The 12,222-nt window shown below is 36.9% G+C and overlaps 1 protein-coding gene across 2 annotated transcripts in view; it reads right to left on the bottom strand.

Annotated features, from left to right (window-relative positions):
* Window positions 1–8,979: 8,979 nt before the first annotated feature.
* RNF2 (ring finger protein 2) overlaps window positions 8,980–12,222 on the bottom strand; it is a 56,286-nt gene continuing 53,043 nt past the window's right edge. The window contains exons 5-7 of one of the 2 annotated variants that reach the window (XM_007451138.1): window positions 11,730–12,002; window positions 10,272–10,443; window positions 8,980–9,924 (exon numbers count right to left, since the gene is read on the bottom strand). In XM_007451138.1, coding sequence (XP_007451200.1) covers window positions 9,823–9,924; window positions 10,272–10,443; window positions 11,730–12,002 — 547 coding nt within the window. In that variant the 3' untranslated portion in view covers window positions 8,980–9,822. The remainder of the gene's footprint in view (window positions 9,925–10,271; window positions 10,444–11,729; window positions 12,003–12,222) is intronic. The other variant, XM_007451139.1, reaches the window with a different exon arrangement.

Raw genomic sequence — 12,222 nt, 5'->3', positions numbered from 1 at the left:
CCTAATCTGGTATGACTGGTGTCCTTATAAGAAATTAGGACACACATGCACAGAGAAAATACCACGTGACGACAAAAGGAGAAGATGTCATCTACAAACCAAGGAGAAAGGCCTCAGAAGAAACAATTCTGCCAACACCTTGATCTTGGAATTCTAACCTCCAGAACTGTGAGAAAATAAATTTCTGTTGTTTAAGCCATCTGTCTGTTCATTATGGCAGACCTGGCAAACTAAAACAGCCATCTGAAGTGGAGACTGGTATTAAGGGCTATACACAATGAAAGAATATCACTTAAGATTTTGAGGAGCTCATTTGAAAGAAATTTGGTGTAACTTAAGAACACTGAAGAGAGCTCTTCAATTACATTCTGCTAAAATAATCAGCGATTAGCTACACAACTCATTTATTAAATCAATTCTTAAATAAAATTACAAAAGGAAGCTTGTGGTTTCTAGCTGTAAACTTTCAAACGCATAGCAGCTACAGGAGAATTTCTGTAACAGTAATAAAATGTATAGCCATATTCAAAAAGGTCACAGTTTTATACCAAATAAGTCACCTGTGATAAAACATGCTGTTTGTAAGCATGAGAATGCATCATTAAATGTTTAAGCTGGAAGCAACCTTAGACACCATCTAAGATACATCTCTAATTTTATCTGGGCCCAAAAGGCAAGTAGGGTTAGACTAAGAGTATGCTGAATGGCACTGAAAGTTGTATCTGTAACTGAAGACCCATTTGTCTTCTATAAAGGGAGTCATTTAAAAAAATAACAACCTGGGCTTCCCTGGTGGCGCAGTGGTTGAGAGTCTGCCTGCCAATGCAGGGGACATGGGTTCGTGCCCCGGTCCGGGAAGATCCCACATGCCGTGGAGTGGCTGGGCCCGTGAGCCATGGCCGCTGAGACTGCGTGTCCGGAGCCTGTTGCTCCGCAACGGGAGAGGCCACAACAGTGAGAGGCCCGCATACCGCAAAAATAAATAAATAAATAAATAACAACATTATTGAGATAAGACACTTACCATAAGATGCACCCTTTTAAAATATTATTTAAGGAATTGTTTCAGGGGGGTTTAAATATTCAGAGTTGTACAAGCATCACCAACTTTAGAATTACTAATTTTCATTCCCCCAAGAAGAAACCCCATAGCCATAATCTTCAATCCTTCTCCAGCCCTTAGCAATGACTAATCTATTTTCTGTCTGCCTATTCTGGGAAAATACTACTCCATCTTCCTAGAATCAAGATGTCCTATATTAATCATTTTATATGTTGTTGGATTTGGCATGCTAGTAGGGCTTTTTGTTGTTGTTTGAGATTCATGTCTGTATGCATAAGAAACACTGATCTGTAGTTTTGTTTTCTTGTGATGCCTTTGGTTTTGGTACCAGAGTAAATACTAGCCTCACAGATGAGTTAAAAAGTATACTCTATTTTTTGCGAGAATTTACAAAGGACTGGTTTTAGTTCTGTAAACATTTGGTAGAATGTTTGGTAGAATGTTGGTGTAGTCATTTGGGTCTGGCCATTTTTCTCTGTGGGAAGTTGTTATTTTTTTGTTTGTTTTTTTGTAACTAATTCAATTATAAATCTATTCAGATTTTCAATTTGTCCTTGAGCCAGTCTCAGAGTTTGTGTCTTTATAGGAATTTGTCCGTTTGATCTAGGTTACCTAAGTTGTTGGCATACAACTGTTCATATTATTCCCTTATAATCATTTTTCTTTCTATAAGGTCAGTAGTTGATATCCTTCATTGCTGATTTTAGTAATCTGAGTCTTCTCAACAGGTTTGTCAATTTTGTTGATGTTTTCAAAGAACCATCTTTTATTTTTTTGTTTTCCTATGACCTACTTCAGTTATTTCTGCTTCAATGTTTTTCCCCACCCTTATGCTTGTTTTGTGGTTACTTTGCTCTTTACAGTCTTAAGGTGGAAGGTTAGGTTATTAGTTTGAGATTTCCTTTGTTAATATCTACACCTGTAATTTTCCCTCTAAACACAGCATCCTATAAGTTCTACTATGTTGTGTCTTCATTTTCATTCACTTCAAACTATTTTCCAATTTGCTTTTTGATATTTCCTCTGACCTTTTTTAAGCATTGGTTAATTTCCACATATTTATGAATTAATAAAATTTCCTTCTGCTATTGAATTCTAATTTCATTTCATTGTAGCCAAAGTCCATAAACTGAATAAGTTTTTCTTTTAATTTACTGAGGCTTGTTTTATGATCTAGCTTATCACCGACCCTGGAGAACATTCTATGTCCACTTGAGAATATGTATTCTACTATTGTTGGGTAAAGTTTTCTCTTGCTATGTTAGGTATAGTTGGTTTACTGTGCTGTTCAAGTCTATTTCCTTGTTGATCTTCTACCACGTTAAACTGTCCACTATGAAAACAGCGTGTTGACTTCAACTATTATTGTTGAATTGTCTATTTCTCCCTTCAATTATGCTGGTTTCTGCCTCATCTGGGAATGTATTTTAGGGTCCTGTTGTTTGCTGGACACATATTTACAATTGTTACATTTTCCTGAAGACTGGCTCTTTTATCATTATAAATGATTATGTCTCTACTAACAATTTTTGTCTTAAGGTCTCTTTTTTTAAGTAAATTTCTTTATTTTTGGCTGTGTTGGGTCTTCGTTGCTGCGCTTTCTCTAGTTGGGAAGCGGGGGCTGCTCTTTGTTGCAGTGTGTGGGCTTCTCATTGCGTGGCTTCTCTTGCTGCAGAGCATGGGCTCTAAGTGCGTGGGCTTCAGTAGTTGTGGCACACGGGCTCAGGAGTTGTGTCTCGTGGGCTCTAGAGCACAGTCTCAGTAGCTGTGGTGCACAGGCTTTGTTGCTCCACGGCATGTAGGATCTTCCCAGACCAGGGCTCGAACCCATGTCCCCTGCATTGGCAGGCAGATTCTTAACCACTGCGCCACCAGGGAAGCCCAAGGTCTCTTTTGTCTAAAATTAGTATAGCTATTTAGATTCTTTTGGTTACTGTTGAGGTTTTCCACCCTTTTACTTTCAACCAATCTGTTTCTTTGAAACTAAACATGTCTCTTGTGGACAGCATATAGTTGCATGTTTTTAATCCATTCTGCCAACAGCCTTTTATTGGACTGTTTCGTCCATTCACATCCAATGTAATTCATAGTAACAGGATTTGTATCTGCCAGTTTGCTTATCATCTTCTCTGTTATGTCTTATTTCTCTATTCCTCTATTACAGCCTTCTTTTGTGTTAAATGTTAATTTCTTATATACCATTTTAATTCCTTTTACTGATTTTGGAGTTATTGTTTTAGTGGTTGTGCTAGGGATGATAACATCTTAATTTAAAATAATCTGACTGCAGATTAACACCAATTTAATTTCCATAGTCTATAAAACCTTTGCTCCAATATAGCTCTTCCCTCCTTGATGTTTTATGCTATTGCCATACACATTACATCTATACACATTATAACCCATTCAACAGTCTCATATTTATTACTGTATGTGATTTTCTTTTAAATCAGAAGACTTACAAATAAAAAGTACTACTGCAGACTGAATGTCTCTTCCCCAAACCCATTATGTAATGGTAGCTGGAGGTTGAGCCTACGGGAGGTATTTAGGTTCAGATGAGGTCATGAGAGTGGGGCCCCCATTATGGGACTAGTGTCCTTATAAGAAGAGAAAGAAACCAGAGCTCTCTCTACCATGCAGGGAAACAGTGATAAAGCAGCTGTCTACAAGCCAGGAGGAGGGCCCTCACCAGGAACTGAAGCTACCCACACCTTGATCTTGGACTTCCCAGCCTCCAAAGCTATAAGAAACAAATGTATGCTGTTTAAGCCATCCAGTCTATGGTATTTTGTTATAGCAGCCCAAGCTAATACAACTATACTGTCCTTTATGTTTAATTATGTAGTTAACTTTACCAGTGCTACTTATTTGTGTGGATTCAACTTACTATCTAATGACCTTTCAATTCTGCCTAAAGGATTCTTTAGTATTTCTTGTAAGGCAGGCAGGTCTGCTAGTGACAAATTTGTTCTGTTTTTATGTGTGAACATCTTAATTTCTTTCATTTTTGAGGAATAATTTTGTAGCATACAGAATTCTAGGTGGACTGTCTTTTTCTTTCAGTGCTTTTTATGTCATTCACTACTCTCCCAGCCTCCATGATTTCCCATGAGAAGTGAGTTGTTAATCTTACTAAAGATACCTTGTATGCGATCACTTTTCTCTTGCTGCTTCTGAAAGTCTGTCTTACTTAGCATTAGTTAAGCTTCTGAGATGTGCAGATTCTTTTCCATAAAATTCTAAAGTTTTGGACAATTATTTCTTCAAATACACTTTGTGCCCCTTTCTCTCCTCTCCTTCTAGGACCCCCATTATGCTAATACACTTGACAGTGTCCCAGAGATCTCTGCAGCTTTTTTTCCCCTTCATTCCTTTTTTTTTAATTTAATTTTTATTTTATATTGGGGTATAGTTGATTTACAATGTTGTGTTAGTTTCTATTCCTTTCCTTTTTTTCTGAGAGGACACTCTCAACTGATACCTCTTGATACCTCTGTTCAAGTTTGCTGAATATTTCTACCAGTTCAAATCTGCTTTTGAGGCCCTCTACTGAATTTATTTCACTTGTTATATTTTTGCAATACAGGATTTCTATTTGGTTCTTTTATCATAATTTCTCTTTACTTTTATTCTCTATTTAGTGAAAGATTACCCTCAAATTTAGCTTTTAAGATATAGTTTCTTTTAGTTCCTTGAACATGCTTTTAAAAGCTAACAAAGTTTTTGCTTAATAAGTCAAACATCTGGGCTTCCTCCCAGACACTTTGTCTCTCTGCATGTCTTGTAAATTTTTGTTGAGACTAGACGTTTAATATGATGTGGCAACTCTGAACAACAGAATCCCTTCCCTCCCCAGGGTTTGTTGTGTTTGCTATTTGTTACTGAACTTCTTGGACTAATTCTGTAAAGTCTGCATTCTTTGCTGAGTGTGACCACTATATTCTGTTTTGTTAGCTTAGAAGTCAGCTAATGATTGGACAGAAATATCCTTAAATGCCTTCAAACAATAACTCTCCTAGCATTGAAGAAGTGCTCTGTGAATGTGCTGGGATAGGCCTTCAACACTCCAACATGCAGTTTACAACTCTGCCCTAGCCTTCACTTCCTACTTGCAGAGCCCCAAGTTCTGTCACAGGTGAGAACGGTACCTTCTTCATTTTTCTCTTGGGCATGCATACAGCCTTGCACATGTGGCCTTCTAGATTCCCAGGAATATGCTGGAGTTTTTCAAAGTCTTCTACAGATATGTCATTCCTCAGCTTTTCCTTTTCTTTTTTGGTCAGTGTCTTTTTAGCCCCAATTGTTATCACTGCCTCAGGCAGCTTCTATGGTAAACAACTGCAGCTGCTTTCCACAAACAGGCTGAAGACAGAGCTATTTGCACACAGCGAGTGGAGTCAGGTTAAATAAAGACAAGCTCTGAGAATAGAGCTTTTCAGTGAGGTACCAGACAGGTCAAATAGTGACAGTTCTCTGGGGTGGGCTTTCTGGTTAGTTTCAAGTCCCCTCCAGTGTCAACTAGGCTGCTGGTTTTAACAGCTACCATAGTTGCAAGGCTACTTGTTTTCAAGGCTACCCTGGAACTAGGGAAAGATAGGGCAATATAAAATGTTACAAACCAACTTGCCCGTTGCAGCTGGGTGCTGGAGAAACGAAAAAAGAATTGCCCAAGGTCAAATGATGACCTTGGCATCACCTGCCCAAGGCTAGTGATGCATGGAATTTAAATCCAGGCAGATTGCATTGAAATTTTGGAATTTAAATCCAGACTCTAAAGCAGGGTTCTTAAGCAGTATAACACATACATACACACACACACACACACGGACACACACAAAAGTTACAAAATATATTGTTACGGTTTCTGTTTAATAAGTGCTTTTTAGACTATTGGCAGCCTTTAGTTAATTTTTAGAGTTCTGACAAAGTTGATTTTGACAAATTTTAGTGTTCTCATTGCTTTTATGGAACATCAGATTTTCAGAGGTTCTTACTCCATTAAGTTCTCAAAGAAGCCATTTTTATAATTACAACAATGGAACACTAATTACTATTCCTTTCTAATAATCATGTTTCTAAAACTTAGAAAACCAAATATTTCTAACTAGAAATGTTATGGGAATTCAAAAGACACCTCTTCTCATCTGGCATTTTAATTATTTCTTGTTTAGCTGTCCAAGTCAGAATCCTAAGCCTCAATTTTCTTAAACGTACAAGTGAAATATTGTCTTCCCCAGCATTAAGATTTAAAATGATAACGTAAAACTAATTACAAAGCTACAATAATCCAAACTGACTGGTACTGGCAAAAGAACAGTCATACAGACCAATGGAATATGACCTCAGAAATAAACCATGACATATAAGGTCAATTAATTTTCATCAATTGAAAATTAATTAATTAAGGCTGCCAGGACCATTCAATGGAGAAAGGGCAGTCTTTTCAACACATGTTGCTGGGGAAACTGGATATCCAAATGCAAACAAAGGTGAATCCTTACCTTTTGCCACATACAAAACTCAAAATGGATCAAAGATCTAAACTCTTGGAGGAAAATCTTCATGATACTGGATTTGGCAATGCCTTCTTGGATATGACACCAAAAGAACAGGCAACAGAAAGAAAAACTAGACTTCATCAAAATTAAAACTTTGGTACATCAAAGGACACTACTGAAAGAGTGAAAATGCAACCCACAGAATGGGAGAAAATATCTGTAAATCATGTATCTGATGACAGATTAATATCCAGAATATATCAAGAACTCCTACAACACACACAGAAAAACAACCCAATCAAAAATGGGCAAAAGACTTAAATAGACATTTCTCCACAGAAAATATATACAAATGGCTAATAAGTACATGAAAAGATGCTTAGCATCACAAGCCATTAGGGAAATGCAACTAAAACCACAATGAAATAACTTTACATCCACCACGACAGCTATTAAAAACAAAAACAAAAATAACAAGTGTTAGTTAGGATGTGGAGAAAGCGGAATCCTTCTACTTTGCTGGAGGAATTGCAAAATGGTGCAGCCACTGTGGAAAAGTTTGCAGTTCCTCGAAAAATTAAACATAGAATTACCATGTGATTCAACAACTTCACTCCCAGGTATATACCCAGAGAATTTAAAGCAGGGACTCACACAGATACCTGTACAAAAAATGGTCATAGCAGCATTATTCACAACAGCAAAAAGTGTCCAGCAATCTAAGGGCCCATCAACAGATGAATGGATAAAAAAAATGTGGTACATTCATACAGTGGAATATTATTCAGCCATAATAAGGAACAAAATTCTGATACATGCTACAACATGGATGAATCTTAAAACCATTATGCTATGAGAAATAAGACACAAAGGACAAATACTGTATGATTCCACATATATAAGGTGCCTAAAATAGTCAAAGTCAAAGAGAGAAAGTAGAACAGAGTTTACCAGGAGCTGGGGGTAGGAGTGGTAATGGGGAATTATCGTTTAACAGGTACAGAGTTTCTGACTGGGATAATAGTTCTGTAAATAGATAGTGGTGATGGTTATACAACATTGTGAATGTATCTTAATGTCACTGAATTAACTGTATGGTTAAAATGATAAATTAGGTTATATATATATTTTACCATAATAAATTTTTAAATGATAATATATTATCCAAAGGTCCTATTTAGTGAGCCTTTTGTTCCTCAGGTGAGACAGTGGTTATAGAAGTTACTTAAATAATAAATACTTTATGAAATGGCTGGTAGCTAATAGTAAATAGTACCCACCCTCCCAAACACACACACATACACATACATACACACACACGACACTACACATTCAATGCTCTTATCAAATACCTATAATTATATTTTTCAAAGGATTACACATCCAATAAATTCACTAATGATGCAAAGACTTTACATCCTCCCATACTGACAGATAAAAACACATACATTCTCTAAGCACAAAGCTTATATTCACAAATAACTTTTTGCTTAAAGACAAATTTCAATTAATAATCACAATGGGAATTTAGTTATTTAATGCAACCATTAATCTAATGTCACCAATAAAATCTAAGCAGTTATATCACAAAACCAGGGTTATATTCAGTGGACATGCATTAATAATCTCTACAATTTAACATTATACCAGAAAAGGAACTGAATACAAAATTTCCCTTGATTTTTGGTGGTTTTCAAATTTCATGGCACAGATTCCCAAGGTAAAAACAGATTTTAAATATTTTTGATAAAATGGTAAAAAATTTAACAAGCCTTTTAATTTTCATATTGGGGTGAAGATTTAAAACATCAAGCTGGCCCCAATCTGTCAAAAATGACAGGTAAATATTTACAATGACTAGACAGGCTTTAGTTACAATGGTATTAGAGGATGACTCTCCCCTGGCAAAAACCTTTTATGGTTAATTCTCAATGCAAACATGTTTTTGTAAATACTGTGATAATATACACTTGGAAACATACCTGGAATCAGGACAGGGACGAAAAATAAAACGCAAGTCAATCTTATTTCTGACCTGTAATCATAAAGCCTTTTGGCTCTAAACACCAAACACTGTCCTTCAATATAAAACTAAATTAAGAAGAGTAGAACAACTTTACCATGCTGGCTGACATTCTTCTAAAGAATTATCTTTCACTACACATCAAGGCAGGGCTCAAGCTCCATTAACTTGCTTCTCTAGAAAGAGTATAATTAGCAGAGCACCAAAATTTATAAACTGATATGGCAACCCAAAATGCTAAACACACTTTTCAAACAGAAGCAAATTTTTCCCCATTGTTACTTCTATGTACCATGTTATTTTTGAAACTTATGTGGCTACCAATAAGAAAAGAATCAGGGAAGCTTTGAACATATCTTGTACTTTTCATCAAAGCTAAAGTGCAAAATATCTCCATGTCTCTGGTATTTTAATAGGAAAAAACATAACACATAATAAAGGAACTGAGGTGACAATAGAACTAATGCAAAAAAGACTTCTTTAAATATACACTTGAAGACTACATAAGACCAATTTAATTTTTCTTTCTTCAATGAAATCTGTGAATGAACCAAGTTCTCACAGAACTTGAGATCTTGTTTGGTTCTCTTTCCCAGGATCAGAAATTCCAAAATCAGAGAGAAAAAAATGGAAGAAAATAACATTGCATGACAATGGACACTAAGTTCATAAAGAACTTTTTTTTAAAAAATGAGATATTATGGAAGAAAACACCATGAAAATAATAATCCTATGAGAATTGTTTTTTACGCACAGTAAATTTGAGCCTTGGTCTTCATGAAGATACTACAGCTTATATAGAAAACTATAAATATACAAGACTCCAGGAAAAAAAGTCAAAATACATATTATTTAACATTCTGTAGGCCTAAAAAACTTTTGAGGGGAGGGGAAAGGACGACCAACTGAATCTTCACTTACGAATACAGAACTATGAAAAATTCCTGGGTCAAAAGCTCCAAGATGCTCCAAATGGAACCACACTTTGTGAAAACATACAACCTAGATATAGTTTTAAAAGGAAAGAAAAAGTACTGAATAACCGCAGTCCCTTCCAAAAAAGGATATCTTAAATTAAGGGGAAAAGATTCTAATAGTGTAAATGAATCTGGCTCAGAAAGAAAACTGAACAACATATCCAATGTTCTGTCCATAAAAGTAATGACGGTACATCTTTAATATTAAAGAAATAGGCTATAAAAAAGTTCATTCTCAGAATTGGTTTTAGTAAAAGCTCATTTGTGCTCCTTTGTGGGTGCATAATAAAGTTCCATGGGTTTGTTCACCTTCCAGTATTTCTCACTGACCAATTCCAAAGAAAAAGAGCCATTTAACACCTAAAACAAAAACAAAAACAAAAACAAAAACAAAAAAAAAGAATTATGAAAACTGCTCAAAGCACAAAATTGTGAGATGGAACAAACAGAAAAGTCCATCTTAGCACAACACTGTAAAACAACTATACCCCAATTAAAAAAAAAGTCCATCTTAAAAAAAATCCTAAGATAAACTTGTCACTTACACTATTCATAAAAGAACAAAGGATGTATCAAGTTAACTACCTGTTGCAACTCCTCCTTCTTCCAGAGTCTGTACCATTTTATTAGGCCCCACCCCGCAACCTGCCACTCTCAGATGATCAATGTACTCCCAATTTCAACAGCCTATTATTTTAAATACTTACAGTGAACTGGCCACTGGCTGTTGCTATGTAAATGGTATACTGCTTCTCACTGGCTGTATCAAGGTTCATCTGGTTTGATTCTCCTTTGCTTCGAAGTTCTTCTAAAGCTAACCTCACAGCCAGATACTTGGATAAGTGATCAACAGTGGCATTACCTGAAGTCTTTATGTATCTGGAAAAATAAATCATTAAAACCTTAATTTCTAGATTAGTGATAAAACATACATAAATTATAAAACTAATACATTTCTAAGGGCTTCCCTGGTGGCGCAGTGGTTGAGAGTCCACCTGCCGATGCAGGGGACACGGGTTCATGCCCCGGTCTGGGAAGATCCCACATGCCACGGAGCGGCTAGGCCCGTGAGCCATGGCCGCTGAGCCTGCGCATCTGGAGCCTGTGCTCCGCAACGGGAGAGGCCACAACAGTGAGAGGCCTGCGAACCGCAAAAACAAAACAAAACAAAACAAAACTAATACATTTCTAAAAAGGTATATAAAATGTAAAATGTCTCAATTATTGACAAAATATCAGAAATTTATTCCTCTATTATCTAAAAATTTCTTATTGAAAAGGTACAGAAACGGGAAAAGTACAAGCTCACTATCTACCAGGCCATGAAAGCTCTACCTACCTTACTATCCATAAAATATGACATAGAATGACAAAAATCAAATAGAAATAACTGTACTGAGAGGAAAAAAAAGAACATACCCCTCAATCCCAATGATCAGAAGTTTTGAGTCTATAGCAGCAAGAAGAATACTAAGAATATGAGCAAATTTCTTCTTGTCTAAAGTTAACAAATTTTAGGTTTTTAAGACTAAGCACTGAAGTGCTAATCGTTTTTTTAAAGCATCGTATACCATTTACTCACTCACTCAACAAATATTTGATGCTGGGCTTCCCTGGTGGCGCAGTGGTTGAGAGTCTGCCTGCCGATGCAGGGGACACAGGTTCGTGCCCTGGTCCAGGAAGATCCCACATGCCGCGGAGCGGCTGGGCCCGTGGCCATGGCCGCTGGGCCTGTGCGTCCGGAGCCTGTGCTCCGCAACGGGAGAGGCCACAACAGTGAGAGGCCCGTGTACCGCAAAAAAAAAAAAAAAAAAAATTTGATGCTTATATGCACTCAAGGACAGGCTCTCTAGAGTTATATAGTGGTAAAGCAGCCATCCTAGCCAGCATGAATTTTAGAGCCTTCTGGCACCCTAGCATCACTGTTAAGAAATTTAAATGATCCTTTCTCCTCCTCTACCTAGAAGGGTCATTCCTTTCAGATATGCAACTGTGGGTGGGAAACACATGAGGAAAGATGAAAACAATTCAGGCAGCCAAAATATCCAACCAAACCCTGGCAATCAATGGGATGACAAATATCACCTTTAATTCTTATCTAAAATTGCCTTTTAACTCCTTAACATTCTAAATTCAGATAATCGGAAACTAACCCACACGCTTACCTTGTCTGTGCACTGTCATCTTTTTCCATAAGTGTGGGATGAGGCCTGAATACTAATTCAATTTCACTAGCACCATCCATTACTGGATCAATTGCCACTGTTGCATTGTTATTATCAAGCTCAAGCCCAGAATCATCAGATGTTTTGGTCCGTTTGTTACTAGGTCCTGCTTCCTGATTGCTATGTGTGGATGCATTACTACAGTGAGAACTGTCTCCATTGTCTTCTGCTCCACTACCATTTTCAATCTGTTGTTTCTTGCCTCGCTGTAATCTAGTTAAGGAAAACAAAACAAAACAAAAGACATGAAATCTTCATTTAGGCCTTTTCAATGCATCAATTTTGAAGTATGTTTACTGAATTTACTAAATTCTAAGTTCCCTTGTGGCCTAATGGTTGGGATTCCGGGCTTTTACTGCCATGGCCTGGGTTCAATCCCTGGTCGGGGAACTGAGATCCCGCAAGCCAGGCAGCGTAGCCCCCCCCCCCCAAA

Source organism: Lipotes vexillifer, unplaced genomic scaffold (genome assembly GCF_000442215.2).
Source record: "Lipotes vexillifer unplaced genomic scaffold, Lipotes_vexillifer_v1.1 scaffold343, whole genome shotgun sequence".
In the NCBI taxonomy this organism is placed as follows: Eukaryota; Metazoa; Chordata; class Mammalia; order Artiodactyla; family Lipotidae; genus Lipotes; species Lipotes vexillifer.
Note: the sequence above shows the minus strand (reverse complement) of the source record. Positions and strands in the feature narration are given on the sequence as shown.